At 42.6% G+C, this 18116-nt stretch overlaps 2 protein-coding genes across 4 annotated transcripts in view; one reads left to right on the top strand and one right to left on the bottom strand.

The window, feature by feature from the left end:
- The window catches only part of LOC127662349 (serine/threonine-protein kinase PAK 4-like), a 24540-nt gene extending 11359 nt beyond the window's left edge, over positions 1–13181 (top strand). Inside the window, exons 2-11 of one of the 3 annotated variants that reach the window (XR_007972873.1) lie at positions 1316–1539; positions 2955–3620; positions 3725–4258; positions 4364–4497; positions 7043–7169; positions 7282–7407; positions 7502–7636; positions 9348–11029; positions 11070–12472; positions 12609–13181. Coding sequence is in view for 1 of the 3 variants with exons in the window: in XM_052153479.1 (XP_052009439.1) it covers positions 1336–1539; positions 2955–3620; positions 3725–4258; positions 4364–4497; positions 7043–7169; positions 7282–7407; positions 7502–7636; positions 9348–9515 (2094 nt within the window). In the remaining 2 variants the exon portion in view is untranslated. Of the gene's footprint in view, positions 1–1315; positions 1540–2954; positions 3621–3724; positions 4259–4363; positions 4498–7042; positions 7170–7281; positions 7408–7501; positions 7637–9347 lie in introns of all 3 variants that reach the window. The other 2 variants (XR_007972872.1, XM_052153479.1) reach the window with 2 other exon arrangements.
- A 1117-nt stretch (positions 13182–14298) lies between these two features.
- LOC127662267 (uncharacterized) lies at positions 14299–15789 on the bottom strand. The gene has a single exon (XM_052153398.1). It carries the CDS (start codon positions 15787–15789, stop codon positions 14299–14301), a length of 1491 nt encoding a protein of 496 aa, XP_052009358.1.
- Positions 15790–18116: the final 2327 nt, after the last annotated feature.

An 18116-nucleotide genomic window follows, 5' to 3' on the forward strand; every position in this document is an offset into this window, starting at 1 on the left:
TATTCTAAGAATAAATGTGATGACTTATATTCCTTTTGCCTTGATGCAACACATTTTGGTCTTTGGCTTTAGTGCAACGGTGATATGCAAAAAAAGGACTGACAAAAATAGAAAAGCCCCTATCAAAAACTACCTGAAGTACCATGGTAATTTGACGTTTGTTTGGAGATATATTTACATTTACATTTACATGTATGCATTTGGCAGACGCTTTTATCCAAAGCGACTTACAGTGCCCTTATTACAGGGACAATCCCCCCGGAGCAACCTGGAGTTAAGTGCCTTACTCAAGGACACAATGGTGGTGACTGTGGGGATCGAACCAGCAACCTTCTGATTACCAGTTATGTGCTTTAGACCACTACGCCACCACCACTCTATATATCAATATACATATATTGATAACTGGGTACATTCATGTAGAATCACTCAGTTTCTGTGTTCCTTAATTAATACCGTTATTAGAGGTCGTCCGATAGTGGATTTTGCCGATATCGATATCTAAGGTGGTGTAAAAGGAAGATAAGGTGTTTAAAGTTGATATATATAATGTTAAAAACATTAACTTGGTCTGTCCTTAATGTTACAGGCACAGAAAGATCTTCAAAAGTAAAACATTTATAAAATCCTACCACACCTGGAGTCGTGAGTTCGAATCCAGGGCATGCTGAGTGACTCCAGCCAGGTCTCCTTAGCAACCAAAATTGGCCCAGTTGCTAGGGAGGGTAGAGTCACATGGGGTAACCTCCTCGTGGTTGCTATAATGTGGTTCTCGCTCTCAATGGGGCACGTGATGAGTTGTGCGTGGATCCCACGGAGAATAGCATGAAGCCACGTTGCCACGTTGCCGTGGTAACGCACTCAACAAGTCACCCGAATCCCAATTCGTCCTCCGCCACCCGAATCCCAATGCACTCTAAGTCCTCGTGGTGGCGAAGTGACTTGCCTCAATCCGGGTGTTGGAGGACGAGACCGTCAATCTGTGCATCTTATCACGTGACTTGTTGAGTGCATTACCACGGCAACGTGGCTTCATGCTATTCTCCGCGGCATCCACGCACAACTCATCACGCACCCCACCGAGAGCGAGAACCACATTATAGCGACCATGAGGAGGTTACCCCATGTGACTCTACCCTCCCTAGCAACCGGGCCAATTTGGTTGCTAAGGAGACCTGGCTGGAGTCGCTCAGCACGCCCTGGATTCAAACCCGCAACTCCAGGTGTGATAGTCAGCGTCAATACTCGCTGAGATACCCAGACCCCCTAAAATATCCATTTGTAAGCATTTTCTCCCGTTTCTTTCTTCTGAAAGGTCTCTGCTGGTATCTGACAATGTTTCGCAAAAAGAAAAAGAAGAGGCCAGAGATTTCAGCACCGAAGAACTTTGAGCATCGTGTTCACACGTCTTTTGATGCAAAGCGAGGAGTCTTCGTCGGCCTTCCTACACAATGGCAGAGTTTAATCGAGAACCTCCGCAGACCCAAACCGATGGTGGACCCGTCCAGAATTACACCAGTGGAGCTCAAACCAAAGAAGGTGAGAATTACATACATCACACATGTGGGCAAATGTTCAACATTACTGCTGGATGACATATGGATTACAATTCAGTAATTGACCATGAGGAGGTTACCCCATGTGACACTACCCTCCCTAGCAACAGGGCCAATTTGGTTGCTTAGGAGACCTGGCTGGAGTCACTCAGCACACCTAGGGGTTATAGTCAGCGTCAATACTCGCTGAGCCTCCCAGGCCCCCCATCTTTTGATTTTTTTATAGGAATGGAAATGAGGCTGTAAGGGATAGACTTACAGTCTCTTCAATAACACGAACTGTATAAAGCTCCTAGATCACATCTGACTTTCCACAACTCATGTTGTCTGGAGTTCTTCATATACTAAATGTTCTTGGACGGATATTTTATCAATGTTTTGTCCGTGGAACGATCCAAAAACACTTTACACTGCAGTTCAGACCATTGGAGAGACTGTCTATCCCACACGGCCTCGTTTCCATTCCCATTAAAAATCAAAGATGGCGCTTGCGTTAATAAGGATAAGCAATATATGAGACATCTTAACTTACAGTAATGTACTAATGCAATATCTATTTTTCTATAGCACGCCGACTCATAAATATCATTATACTACCACCTTCAAGCTTGCAACCCTTGATCCAGTTTGGGCTCTTGTCTCACTAGAGAACACAAGTCTTAATCCTATTCTAAGACATTGTTTCCAGAAGGATGAGTTACACCAGGAAGTTTATTCCCTAAGCTTTAGTGATTTAATGCACTAACCCCAAGTACATTAATATGCTCCATGCAAGCCAAATGCTTAAGAGCTTGCTTTGGACGTCCTGTGTAATTTTTACATAGGAGCAGTTTTTGAAGGGCACTTTGGTTCATACTTGGCAGAGATATCGAAATGATGACGCAAAATCAACGCTGCATGTTCATTTCTAATAATGCACAGAAATGACAGGACTCTGCGCTGTTATTCTGGGCTATTTTTCATGAATATTGCACCTTTGCTCGCTGGCAGAGATGTTGTTAAAACACATATCACTCATCCTTTGTCTCTGCATCTTGCTATATGTCCGTCTATCTCTGAATGTGCCATGAGACCATATAAAAATGTCTATTTTCTAGATGTTTATGTGAACCTCACGTCACTTGCATCAAAGCCACCGTGAATGAAGCTCTTGACAACTGTCAGTATACTTATAAAATGCTTCAAATATGTAATACAGACACATAGATGTCATGGCTTCTCAAAGAGGTTCGAAATATAGATCAGTGACGGGACGCTGATCTATTTTTGTTGTCCAAATCTATTAAAGATAGAAAGTGTGATTTGGAGTTCATCCCCACCCTGGTGTTTCCACATGCTCTTTAAATAGCAGCTGATTTCAGTTCACATTAATCAAAACCTCCCTCTCGTCCTCCGCAGACCATCGTGCGAGGGAGTATGATTGGCCATGGAGACTACATCTCAGCCATGCTGTCAGACATGAACCGCCTGTCGGTCACCAGCTCCAACTCTCTGCGCAAGAGCAGCCCGTCGGCACGCAAGAGAGCACAGTCACTCGGCCGCCTCGGGGAGGTGACCGAGGGCGACACGTATCAGTATGAAGGACTGGAGCCATCTCGGGATGAACCGGACCCTCACTGGGGCGACAGTTCACGGATCATCCACAGCGAAAGCGGGACACCGTACATGGGTCTAAAGAAAAGCATCATGCTCCAGCCCAACGGCGTGCTGCCCCGAGCAAAGTCCACCTATGAAGTCAGCACGAGCTCTTTGGAGGGGCCTCCACCTCATCCGGTCCTTCCCGCACCTCCTCCACCCCCCATCCCGTTCCCAGAGCCCCTCAGAACTATGTATGTGGGTGGAGATGTTGGGAGTCCGACCGAGAGACTCATGATGAGAAGAGAGTTTCCCATTGTGTTCACACACAACCACAGACCCGTTACCTATTTCTACAGTCCCACGATGCCCATGCAGCAACCTCACGGAGACAGCGGGGGTCTCACTCCTGATATGAGAACTGCAAACAGACTATTGGTACACCTGCAAAACAGCCCTGGGAGACCGTACTCCTCATATGACCTGAAGGTAAACATACATGCATTGTTCGAGGCTGTCTCGCTTAAATACATACTAACCGAATTGATGGTCAATGTTGCCATTTATGTGTTCTGTGTTTTACAATGATACAGTCCGACGCTATGAGGCACCAACCCGGCTATATGCACAGCGGTACCAGCAGTCCACTCGTGAGTGGCACCAGACCACACAAAACCATCCGTTCTTCTTCTAGCTACACTATAGGACTCTCTCCCAACATTAGTTATCGACCCACCGGTCCAGATCCCTTTATGAGACACTCTGGCTGCCCAAACCCAGGACTCTACCCCAGACAGGACAGCCCGTCCCAGCCCAGACCCTCACCCACCGGTTCCCTGGCCAACAGCCCCCCAGGAACCTGTTCCCCTGCATTCAGACCCCCTCAACACCCCTCGCCACGACCCCCGCCCGACCCGCCCAAAGTGACCCATGATCAGTTCAAGGCCGCCTTGCAGATGGTGGTGGACAAAGGAGACCCGCGCTCGTACCTGGAGAACTTTGTGAAGATCGGAGAAGGTTCCACGGGTGTGGTGTGCATCGCCTGCGAGAAACACAGCGGACGGGTGGTGGCGGTCAAGATGATGGATTTGAGGAGACAACAGCGCCGAGAACTTCTCTTCAATGAGGTAAAACAAGGTTGAACAAGAGAACTTTGACCAAACTTGTCTTCAAGATTTAATGGAGCCCTCAACTCAATATTATGAATAAAAAACGTTCTGGTTTGTTCACAGGTGGTGATCATGAGAGACTATCAGCACAGGAACGTGGTGGAGATGTTCAAGAGCGCTCTTGTGGAGGAGGAACTCTGGGTAATCATGGAATATCTTCAGGGAGGAGCTTTAACCAACATTGTGTCAGAAACCAGGTATACTGGCAGTTTCTCAAATGGTGTTGTCTTGAGGTTTTTTCGGCTTTCAGTGTGTTCTCAGTAGCGTTCAGAAGAAATGCCCCACTGCGCCACGGGTGGGTTTAGTCTTCTAGTTAAAGGAATGTTCAATACAAGATCTACCGACAGCATCTGCAACATGGAAACATTTAGCTTCACATTTCTGCTTTTAAGCCCTCAGGTACTCATAGACTTCCATTCTAAATGCATTGCAGTGAACGCAATTTTTGTTCGTTTATATACAAACTGAACAGTTAAAATTTGGGGGGATTTTCTCCCCTTTTTCCCGCCCAAGTTGGCACGCCCAATTCCCAATGCGCTCCAAGTCCTCGTGGTGGTGTAGTGACCCGCCTCAATCCGGGTGGCGGAGGACGAATCTCAGTTGTCTCCACGTATTAGACCGTCAATCCGCGCCTGAGACCGTCAATCTGTGCATCTTATCACGTGACTTGTTGAGCGCGTTACCGTGGAGACGTAGCGCGTGTGGAGGCTTCTCGCTTTTCTCCGCGGCATCCATGCACAACTCGCCACACGCCCCACCGAGAGCGAGAACCACATTATAGTGACCACAAGGAGGTTACCCCATGTGACTCTACCCTCCCTAGCAACCGGGCCAATTTGGTTGCTAAGGAGACCTGGCTGGAGTCACTCACCACACGCCCCACCGAGAGCGAAAACCACATTATAGCGACAACGAGGAGGTTACCCCATGTGACTCTACCCTCCCTAGCAACCAGGCCAATTTGGTTGCTAAGGAGACCTGGCTGGAGTCACTCAGCACGCCCTGTCTTGCACACTCTGGATCCTATGGTGAAAGCTTTAATTTGATTATACAGTCAGATTGGAATATGTTGTGGTGACATGAGGGGGGAATCTGATTAGTGATGTGTTAAGTTTGGTAAATGCAGCTCTCTCTTGTTTGATGAAGGAGTATATGTAACATGATCCACACAAACACTCTTGGCTCTCTCTGTATGTCACGTCCCTCAGGACTCAAACTGCAAACTGGGACTGGCATCAGAGTAGCACAAGATCTGACCTGAGCCGCACTGAGTACAGCACTTTTACCAACAGGACTGATTATACAGAGGACACAAGTCACAACAGAACCAGATTAGTTTAGTTAAGCAAAATGTTTGGGAATCATTTACAGGCAATTATATGGCATGAACATTTAATTGGTACTTGCTCGTTGGCCTGCATCTCATCAAAGTCGGTCTCTTCCACATTCTCAAATGTCTTCCAATATTTCATGAAGCGTTTGAAACGTTTTTTTTTAACTCCATATAGAGAGAACAAACGCTTACAAACTGAACGAATGAGCATGCAAAGATGTTAGGGTCTTCTAGCTGGTTGCTAGGGTGTTGTTAGGTGGTTGCTAGGGTGTTGTCAGTGCTTGCTTGGTGGCCTAAGGGTCAATGATGTGATACCCCCCCCATCTATTAATCAAAAATACAAAAATACATTAAATGTGCAATCACAGAACACCACTTGAATACACCTCTACTGTGATGAACATGTTTTGAATTACTGAGTTCAAAGTCACTTTTTTTTCTTTTTTTTCAAGTGTGTATACTGTACATATATATATATATATATATATGTACAGTATAGTTATATATATTTTTATATATTTACCAACATGTAGGTTGCCATTTTGTTGAAAAATAAATAAATATATATATATATATATATATAAACCCCCACATAAAATAGAGAGGACCACTTTAGATCTTTAATACTGTTTTAAAAAAAATTATATATATATATATTTTTTTTTCTGGTCAATAAAATGGCATCCTATATGTTGGTAAATATATATATATATATATATATACATGTATATATATATATATATATACAGTATTATAATGGGCATGAGTAGTGAAGAATAATTTTTTAGAATTATTTCTTAAAACAAAATTAAGCAGTGAAATAATTTTGTCTTAATAATAATAACAACAACAATTATGCACATGTGTGTATATATATATATATATATATATATATATATATATATATATATATATATATTATTATTATTATTATTTTTTTTTTAAATATTTTTACCAACATGTAGGATGGCATTTTGTTGACCATAAAATATTTTTTTTAAAATAAAAAATAGAAATAAAACCCCTCACATAAAATATAGAGGACCACTTTAGATATTTAATACTGTGTAAAATGTATTAAATTTTTTTTTTGAGGAAAGTATTTTAACACCCTTTACTGTACATGACGGTTACACCACTTCACATTTTTAAAGTCGTTAAAATGTATTATTTTAATCAATAAATTGTATTTATTATTGTTTGAAAATGCTATAAGTGTTTTTGAAAATGTGTGAAACCAACACGGACACAAAGATTTAATTTCGACGAATGTGACACGTGTGTTAGTAGATTTGGTTGAAAGATTTCCCCGGCTGAGATCACCTCGGACACCTTATATGGCAACGACCCCAAAAGCTCAAGCACAGGTCTCTTATGATACACTTGGTTTTGTGTCATTGTATATTCAGGTTGAGCGAGGAACAGATCGCTACAGTGTGTGAAGCCGTGCTGCAGGCGCTCGCGTATCTCCACTCGCAAGGCGTCATCCATCGAGACATCAAGAGCGACTCTATCCTGCTCTCATTGGACGGCAGAGTGAGTCCAGCTCTTCCCCAAATCCCACATGAACCTGTTAAATATGATATCACTTCTCAAACCGAACTTAAACACACTTCTTTTAATGCTGTGATGTCTTCCCCTGATGTAGATCAAGCTGTCGGACTTTGGATTTTGTGCCCAGATCAGTAAAGATATTCCGAAGAGGAAGTCTTTAGTGGGCACTCCGTACTGGATGGCACCAGAGGTCATCTCAAAGTCACCTTACGGCACTGAGGTAATAATAAGATGTCATTGATTAGATGTCAATGTGATCGTCAGACATATAGAGTTATCACTCATTAAGAATATGTGTCGGCTGAACTCTCCAGGTGGATGTTTGGTCTTTGGGCATCATGGTGGTGGAGATGGTGGATGGAGAACCTCCATACTTCAGTGAAACGCCTGTGGCAGCCATGAAGAGACTGAGAGACGAGCCGGCGCCAACCGTACGCAACGATAATCAGGTAAAACTCTCCAGTGAAATATAGTGATGTACAGACATCCATAAGAAACATAATGAAGCGTATTTCAAAAACCACCCAATGTCCGCTGGTACAGTGCTGCGCCAAGTCATTGTCACCCTTCCCACAAGAATGCACAAGATTCACAAATGCCAATGTTATTTGCCTGGCGCAGTTAGTGTCGCTATTACAGGCATTGCGAGGAAATAAATAACGGCAATTCAATCTTGGGGAATTTTCCCACATATTCTCAAAAACGTAAACCAATGAGATTTTTAATTTCAGATTGCACTTCAAAAGAAACGAAAAAGCAAAAAACCTGAAGTGGTAAAAAAAAATTCCACAAATCCAAACTTTTACCATCTACGACTTCCTCCACCAGCCCATTTGCCATCCCGCAATTATCTGTTTAAGACAACAGGTGGAAAATTGGTAATTAAAATGAGTGCTTTTCACACACAAAAAAAAGCATTAAATAAAAAAATTAATTACGAAACGAAAAAAGCATTAAATTAAAAAAATGAATTCCAAACAAAAAAAAGCATTAAATGAAAAAAACTAATTACGAAACAAAAAAAAAACATTCAATTAAAAAAATAAATTACGAAATGAAGAAGCATTAAATTAAATAAAATAAATTACCAAACAAAAAAGCTTTAAATTAAAAAAATACATTACCAAACAAAAAAAAGCATTAAATAAAAAAATAATAATTACGAAACGAAAAAAAAACATTAAATAAAAAAATTAATTACGAAATGAAAAAAAGCATTAAATTAAAAAAATTAATTACGAAATGAAAAAAGCATTAAATTAAATAATATTAATTACCAAACAAAAATAAGCATTAAATAAAAAAATTATAATTACGAAACAAAAAAAAACATTAAATAAAAAAATTAATTACGAAATGAAAAAAGCATTAAATTAAAGAAAATAAATTACCAAACCAAAAAAGCTTTAAATTAAAAAAAATATTACGAAATGAAAAAAGCATTAAATGAAAAAAATTAATTACGAAATGAAAAAAAGCATTAAATTAAATAATATTAATTACCAAACAAAAATAAGCATTAAATAAAAAAATAATAATTACGAAACAAAAAAAAACATTAAATAAAAAAATTAATTACGAAATGAAAAAAGCATTAAAGAAAATAAATTACCAAACAAAAAAAAAAAAAAAAAAAATTTTTTTTAGACCTATATATGCCTTTCCTTTACACAAACTTAAATTAGACATACCCTGTTCTATAGATGAATAAAGTCGGCTGAATGGCTTTCTCAGAACGTTCTGGAGTTTTATCAAGAATATAAACTATCAGAATTATTTGTCCAATATTGAGTTCACTTTCAGAAAATGAGCTTTTGAACATTTTTAAAAGTTTAAATATTTTAAATCTAACCATCTTTACCTCAGATCTCATTTACTGCTTCTCCAGAAAATGTAAATTTGCATTATGAAGCTAAAATGAATTTTAGATGATAATCAAGGTCAGTTGGTGGTTAAAAGTTGCTGGAGAAATGCGGGACATAATGCAGTTGTCATGGAGATGCTTTAGATTAGATGAAGGATTATATGCCCATCAGAAGGGCATTTCCTCCTCCTGACTAATTTCAATGAATACAACTTTCCAACAAGCTCATTGGTACAAGGCTTTGTCTTTGGTGTCATTTGTTTCTCCTAAAGCCCTGTGTTTCTGTTTCTGCTCAGGTGTCTCCGGTGCTGAAGGATTTTCTGGACCGTATGTTGATGCGAGATCCACTGGAGCGAGCCAGCGCCACCGACCTCCTGGAGCATCCGTTCCTCCTGCAAGCCAGCTCGCCGCAGTGCCTGGTGCCCCTAGTGGAGCAATACCGCAAGCGCATGTCTCGCTGCTGAAGTTCCCTTTGTTTTCGCCAGCTCGTCACACGGAGGCCCCTGAGGGCCCCTCACAGTGTTAGATGCCCTGCCGAGTGGAAAATAAAAACCAGGAGCAAAATGAGTGGCTTTGTTGGGCAGCTAGTCTGTTTTTCTTCAGAGGAATAAGGATTAAGGTGGTTGTTTTGGTGCATTTAGGTGCATTTCGTTACTTTGGAAGTACTCTCAGGTCTGTTTAACACATTTTTCCCAATGCTTAATGACCATAACGACTAAGTAGTCCTTACCAAGTGTTTTCCAACTGTTTGATGCAAAATAGTAAATGTGATGAGCGAGAACCACATTATAGCGACCACGAGGAGGTTACCCCGTGTGACTCTAACCTCCCTAGCAACCGGGCCAATTTGGTTGCTAAGGAGACCTGGCTGGAGTCACTCTTGCTATTCCAGGTGTGATAGTCAGCGTCTTTACCACTGAGATACCCAGACCCCCCATTGTGATTGTATTAAAGTAAAATTATAATTATGAAAATATAAGATGTCTAATCCCAAAGGAAAATATTTTCAGTTCAATTTAATGTGTATTTGAATAGCACTTTCCCAATCAATATTGTCTTAAAGCAGCGTAACGGAGATTAGTGATGTGCAACCGTTTTCTTTTCATAACATATTCAATTAAGTGCAGATTTCTTTTTATTTCTAACGACTGTCAATGGAACAAAATAATCATGATTAATCTCATGATTTCAGAGTAAAACCTGTGGCAAGCCAAAAATATGCGGATCACGGAGGGTCCGCTGTGGCGACCCCTAAGAAGAAGAATCTCATGATTTCAGAATGAAATGCCAATAATGTGAAAAATGTTTCACAGAACCCCCTAAAGTTTCACAGAAACCCCTAAAGTTTCACAGAACCCTCTAAAGTTTCACAGAACCCCCTAAAATTTCACAGAACCCCTAAGTTTCACAGAACCCCCTAAAGTTTCACAGAACCCTCTAAAGTTTCACAGAACCCCCTAAAATTTCACAGAACCCCTAAAGTTTCACAGAACCCTCTAAAGTTTCACAGAACCCCCTAAAGTTTCACAGATCCCTCTAAAGTTTCACAGAACCCTCTAAAGTTTCACAGAACCCCTAAAGTTTCACAGAACCCCCTAAAGTTTTACAGAACCCCCTAAAGTTTCACAGAACCCTCTAAAGTTTCACAGAACCCCCTAAAGTTTCACAGAACCCCCTAAAATTTCACAGAACCCCTGAAGTTTCACAGAACCCCCTAAAGTTTCACAGAACCCTCTAAAGTTTCACAGAACCCCCTAAAATTTCACAGAACCCCTACAGTTTCACAGAACCCTCTAAAGTTTCACAGAACCCCCTAAAGTTTACCATATCCCTCTAAAGTTTCACAGAACCCTCTAAAGTTTCACAGAACCCCCTAAAGTTTCACAGATCCCTCTAAAGTTTCACAGAACCCCCTAAAGTTTCACAGAACCCCCTAAAGTTTCACAGAACCCTCTAAAGTTTTACAGAACCCCCTAAAGTTTCACAGAACCCCCTAAAGTTTCACAGAACCCTCTAAGGTTTCACAGAACCCCCTAAAGTTTCACAGAACCCTCTAAAGTTTCACAGAACCCTCTAAAATTTCAGAGTACCCCCTAAAGTTTCACAGAACCCTCTAAAGTTTCACAGAACCCCCTAAAGTTTCACAGAACCCCCTAAAGTTTCACAGAACCCTCTAAAGTTTCACAGAACCCTCTAAAATTTCAGAGTACCCCCTAAAGTTTCACAGAACCCCCTAAAATTTCACAGAACCCTCTAAAGTTTCACAGAACCCTCTAAAATTTCACAGTACCCCCTAAAGTTTCACAGAACCCTCTAAAGTTTCACAGAACCCCCTAAAGTTTCACAGTACCCCCTAAAGTTTCACAGAACCCTCTAAAGTTTCACAGAACCCTCTAAAATTTCACAGAACCCCTAAAGTTTCACAAAACCCTCTAAAGTTTCACAGTACCCCCTAAAGTTTCACAGAACCCCCTAAAGTTTCACAGAACCCCTAAAGTTTCACAAAACCCTCTAAAGTTTCACAGTACCCCCTAAAGTTTCACAGAACCCTCTAAAGTTTCACAAAACCCTCTAAAGTTTCACAGTACCCCCTAAAGTTTCACAGAACCCTCTAAAGTTTCACAGAACCCTCTAAAATTTCACAGTACCCCCTAAAGTTTCACAGAACCCCCTAAAATTTCACAGAACCCTCTAAAGTTTCACAGAAGTTTCACTCAACTCGCGAATGACATTTGGTGCCTATATGGCGCAGGTTGGCATCTGATGTTATTGATGTTCAACCTGCATGTTTCTGGACAATTACGGCAACAGATGGAAGAAATGTGCGCATGCCAAGCCACTTCATGGGGTCTAAAATGGGGTCTTTATTTAGCAGATTCCCCTCCAGTACCAGCACCATTCAGTGTGGGCTTGAAAGACTGTGTTTTACCACCGCAAACCGATGCTTAATACTGGCATGGCTGAACCATGGCACATTTCGCTTAAATCTTAATTTGAGGAAAGGAAGCTAACGACAAAACTGATGTCATTTTTTTTCTGCACTGACAAGTGAAAAAGGTTTTTATGAGGCATTGTAAGTAATTGTACATATTTTAAAGACTTATTATTTTTTCCATTGGATTGGGCACCTGCTTTTCAAAAGGGTGCTGTGAATGGTTTGTAAAGTGTAAATATTGCACCTGAGCTTGAAACGGCTCCTGTAAAAGTGTCAGGCGAACAAATAATGTACATAATCATACCCATATTTGCATTTGTTTGCAATGTTATTTAATGTGTGTGTGTGTGTGTGAGAGTGTGTGTGAGAGAGAGTGAGTGTGTGTGTGTGAGAGAGTGAGTGTGTGTGTGTGAGAGAGTGAGAGTGTGTGTGTGAGAGAGTGAGTGTGTGTGTGTGAGAGAGTGAGTGTGTGTGTGTGAGAGAGTGGTTAGGCTGCATGTTGATGCTTTGGCAACATTGTGTTACACAGTCATGCTAATAAAGCAAATTTGAAATTGAAATTGAAATTGAAATTGAATTGAGTGAGAGTGTTTGTGTGAGAGAGTGAGTGTGTGTGTGTGAGAGAGTGAGTGTGTGTGTGTGTGTGTGTGTGTGTGTTTACACTTTGAATGCAGCATTCATTGTGACGTTTCCAAAATTCTCACCCTGTAAGTTCATGTGTAGAGAAGAGAGAGAGAGATTGATTTAAGGGGCGTTCACACAGTATGCGTTCCTATTTTCCATCTCAACGGCACGGCTAAGGTTGTTTGTGAATTTGTGATTCGAGAGCCGCAGCAGAGATTACCAGTGAATAATAACTTAAATATGGCACACAATTCTTACCTTTATGACTTATTTTGGTCCTTTTTAAAGCTTGTCAGCCATAGCGTCTCAAGTTATAAGTAAATGTGTCCAATGGCCGCTATCTTCTATTCCATTCCGTTGCGCTCTGTGCAGCTGTTTTGCAAGAACACGTTCTGTGTGAACGGCCCCTTATATTTTGCACAGCTCTGTGAATATGATGTTGAAATGATCAGAGCCGCTGTGAATGCACGACTCATCTCACCTTCTCTCCAAAACATGTTTTGTGCGCTTGTGTTGGTGTGTTTGTTGTTCATGGAAAGAGAAATATACGTACATTTTTTAAACGAATAAATCCTGCATATACAAAACCTCTATTGATATCCATTTATTTCTTCCACAGATGCTTTTTTTATACACATGTTTAACACTCTTTAACGGTGCAAAATATATAATAATAATAATAATTACATTTGTTCATTATAAGTCTGAAGAGACAATAAGATGAGGCTTCCACGGTGCTCAAGCTATCTTTAAACAACATATTTATAATTGCACTTTGAGTTAAATAAAGCAGGATTGCTCTCACATTCGCTATCTGCAATGCTAGTCATGTGGAGGGCACAGCGGCGCTTGAAGCTAGCAATGAGCGGAGCATTGGCGCCCTGATGCGAGTCATGTCCAGGTTTGCATATGTTCATCTCCGAGATCAGGAACACACACAAACAGACACACACACACAATCGCGCACACACACACACACACACAAACACACCTGCACGCAAACACATTTGCACGCACACACACAATCACACACACAGACACACACTCACGCACACGGAATCATGCACATACGCACACACATACTCGCACACACTTACACTTGCACACACTCACACACACACTCACTCACTCACTCACTCACACACACACACACACACACACACACACACTCACACTCACACACACACACACACACACACACACATGTGCACACACTCACACACACACTCACACACACACACACTCACTCACACACACACACACGCACACACACACACATGCACACACACACACTCGCACACACTCACTCACACACACACACACTCACACACACGCACACACTCACACACACACACACACACACACACACACACACACACACACACACACACACACACACACACACACACACACACAGGAAAGCATCTCTTTCCAGTTAGCATCTGCTGAACATCTTGAAAAGATCATAAACATCTCAAAGACATCTGATGAATGTCTTATTGACATCCGTGAGGTAACGTCCAAAGGACATATTGCAGATGAGCAAACAACCTAAAAAATACGTCTTCCAGATGTAAATGCATTAAATGATGTACGTGTGCTAGCAAGCCGCTTAAAGTCACTTAACATCTGTAAATTCATACGCATATGAGGCTTCCACAGAGTCCAAGTTATCTTAATAGAAACATTTAGGAGTGCAATACAGCAGAGCTACCCTCAAATTCGCATCTCACCCCGCTGATGCTGTCCACACTCGGCTGGCTGTTCACTCTCTGATGAGTGTGTGTGAATGGAAAGGTTTCAGACCGGGACATTTTGCCTTTCGAACTCTGACCCTCCTCGGTCGGGCAGTCTGTGATGTGCCTCATGAATTCTGGAGCTGTGAATCTGCGCAGCAGTCTGGTTCCAAGTCCGGCGAGTCCGGTGGGATGAGGCATGATTCTCTCAGGTTGAAGTTCTTCCCGATGGAAGAGAAGTTTGTTCTGTCTGCCAGCTTTGGGAGTACTACCACGCTCTTTTCTACTTTTACTCTCACCAATCTGTGATTTCTCAAATCCTCCAAGGTGTTCTGATTTCACAGCATCATTTATCTTCATGTTATCATGGCAGTAGAACTTTGCCACAAGGGGTTTCTCGTCCTGAAGCGACGCTCTTTTAAATTTAGTGGCAGACCTGTTGAATTCATGAACGTCACCTTGATAGGACTGTTTCCGGCAGAGGTCTACGTTGATGGATTTGGCTTTTCCCCAGAGAGGTGCATCTTCATTCTCATGTTTGAGCCGTTCTGGATTGAAATCCGTTCTTCTGGTGGTGCCCACTTCTTTCAGAACAGAGTTTTGAATATGTCTTGAAGTAAAGAAGAAATCCGGTCCATCTTCAGTTGGCCGTCTCTCCACCAATCTGTTCAGAGTTTGGCAGTGGTTCATATCCGCTCCGTCAGGGGACGGCGGTTGACATCTGTAGCGAGTTTGCAGGCTGTTGCCGTCTCCCACGCGTAGCTGTCTCTGAAACAAGGCTGGGAAAAGTTCTTCGCTTTTGCCCTGTATTTGTTTGGAGAAGCGCTCTAGAACTTGCTTGGGAAGCCGATTGGACCACCTGAGATCATCTGCGGGTTCTCCAGTGCTGTTGGTCAGACTTACCGTCTTCTTTCCACAACCATTAAGGGCTTGAACACACTGGTTGTGTCCAAAGAAGTCCGCTACTTGCACGGCGGAATGGCCTGCGTGGTTGGGGCGCTCTATCCACAGCCCGAGCTTCTTGAACGCCCTAACCAGGAACTCGAGGACTCGACTGTGTCCTCCGCAGGCGGCGTACATGAGCGCGCTGTTTCCCCAAGTGTCCGTGATTTCAGGATCGGCGTTGAACTGCACGAGGAGCTTTACGGCATCCAAGTGGCCTTGTTCACATGCGAGACTCAAGGCTGTGCGGCCGTGGTCGTCTCGAATGTTCACATCCGCACCTTTTATCAGCAACAAATGGGTGAACTTTGATCTGGTAGAGTTGTCCTGAAGGCGCACGGCATGCATGAGTAGCGTTCGACCGTTTTCAGCTCTTGAGTTGATGATGCGTCCATCCAAAGCGTCCAGGACGAAGCGAGCGAGGTGAACTTTGCCGCTCTGCATGGCCTCCAAGAAAGTTTTTGTGCCAGAGCCTTGACACAAATCCTTCGGTCTTAGCATCATGACCGAAAGACTGGATAATTTGGACTTGAATGAGTGATTAGTCCTTAGTCGTTGCTGTTGTTATTGGCAGGCAGCTCAAGATTTTGAGTGTCGACTAAGAAACTAAGAGTCTCGTCTGTGTTTTTATACCCTCTCTCTCTCTCTCTCTCTCTCTCTCTCTCTCTCCACCCGTCTCTGTGTTGCTATGGAAACAGCCATCTGAGAGCAGTAATGCTGCTGTGGCATCCATTCACAATTGCCTGCTTTCTCAGTCAGGAGGAGAGAGAGAGACACAAATTCGATGAAAAGAATTACTCAGTGGTAAAAACACAGGTTTGTCTTTTTCTGTCTGAAAGATATAAAAGGATCGTCACTCACCATTGCCCGAGCAACACAGTTTCAATACTCGGTATTAATGGGCTTCTATCTATCTGAAAGTCCATTTTCAGAACACAGAGCACTCTGTACAAGGTTTTACAGGTCACGATTTTGTTATTTAGCACATTACACTATGACTCATTCACCTTTTCACCCTTTCACACACCAATGATGGCAGAGCTGCCATACAAGGTGCTAGCCTGCCATTGGGAGCAACTTGGGGTTCAGTGTCTTGCCCAAGGACACTTCGGCATGTGGAGTCGTGTGGGCCGCCAACCCTACGATTAGTGGCCGACCCGCTCTACCACCCGAGCCACAGCCGCCCACATCTGGGTGATGCCCGTGTGCTATTAGGGTTTGATGTGTGTGCTAACATCTAGAAGACGTATTTTAGTTTTTGTTTGCTCATGTGCAATACGTCTATAGGACGTTTCCTCTCAGATGTTAATAAGACATTCAGCAGATCTCTTGGAGACGTTATGTTTGTAAATCTGATGTTTTTAAGATGTTTAGCAGATGTTAATTAGATTGAGTTGCTTTCCAGATTAAACACTCTTAAAGAGATGTCTGGGAGACATACGTGTGCATCTCTTAGTCTCATGACAAGTCGTCATTATAGTACAAGATGGCTCGCACTGTACAAAAACGTAATTTTTTACTTTTACTCACATTGAGAGAAATAAACGAACAATGTTTTTTATGATTTTTCCTAAGCTTGACCACTAACGCAAACCTAAACCGAACCGAAAGTGTAAACCTCCTTAACCAAACCCTAAATCTGACCATAGTTTTAATAGGAGTACCACGAAAGATCGCTTTTCTTAAGAACGTGTGCAAAGTGCGGTTTTAAAGTTTAACCCTAAACCTAAACCATAACCTATAAAGTCTTGCTTCTTACCCAAACCCTAAACGAAACAGGAAAATTACTTTTGTGTTCCATGGAGAGAAAAAAAACACATCAGGGTTTGGAACGAGACGAGGGAAGCGTATTACGGGTTATTGACATGCATTAGACATTTGCATAAATAAATATGCAATCAGTAACCAAAGTTGTTCACAGGCGTTTTCTTTCTAAAAAACATAAGTGTTGGAGGGGGGTCTGGGTATCTCAGTGAGTATTGACGCTGACTATCACACCTGGAGTAGCGAGTTTGAATCCAGGGCGTGCTGAGTGACTACAGACAGGTCTCCTTAGCAACCAAACTGTCCCGGTTGCTAAGGAGGGTAGAATCAAATGGGGTAACCTCCTCATGGTGGTGATTAGTGGTTCTTGCTCTCAATGGGGCGTGTGGTGAGTTGTGTGTGGATCACAGAGAGTAGCATGAGCCTCCACATGCTGTGAGTCTCCTAAGCAACCAAATTGGCCCAGTTGCTAGGGAGGGTAGAGTCACATGGGGTAACCTCCCTGTGGTCGCGATTAGTGGTTCTCGCTCTCAATGTGGCGTGTGGTGAATTGTGTGCGGATCATGGGGAGTAGCATGAGCCTCCACATGGTGTGAGTCTCCTTAGCAACCAAATTGGCCCAGTTGCTAGGGAGGGTAGAGTCACATGGGGTAACCTCCCTGTGGTCGCGATTAGTGGTTCTCGCTCTCAATGTGGCGTGTGGTGAGTTGTGTGCGGATCATGGGGAGTAGCATGAGCCTCCACATGGTGTGAGTCTCCTTAGCAACCAAATTGGCCCAGTTGCTAGGGAGGGTAGAGTCACATGTGGTAACCTCCTCGTGGTGGTGATTAGTGGTTCTCGCTCTCAATGGGGCGTGTGGTGAGTTGTGTGTGGATCGTGGAGAGTAACATGAGCCGCCACATGCTGTGAGTCTCCTAAGCAACCAAATTGGCCCGGTTGCTAGGGAGGGTAGAGTCACATGGGGTAACCTCCTCGTGGTGGTGATTAGTGGTTCTCGCTCTCAATGGGGCGTGTGGTGAGTTGTGTGTGGATCGTGGAGAGTAGCATGAGCCTCCACATGGTG

The sequence above is a fragment of the Xyrauchen texanus genome, chromosome 22, assembly GCF_025860055.1.
Source record: "Xyrauchen texanus isolate HMW12.3.18 chromosome 22, RBS_HiC_50CHRs, whole genome shotgun sequence".
Classification (NCBI taxonomy): Eukaryota; Metazoa; Chordata; class Actinopteri; order Cypriniformes; family Catostomidae; genus Xyrauchen; species Xyrauchen texanus.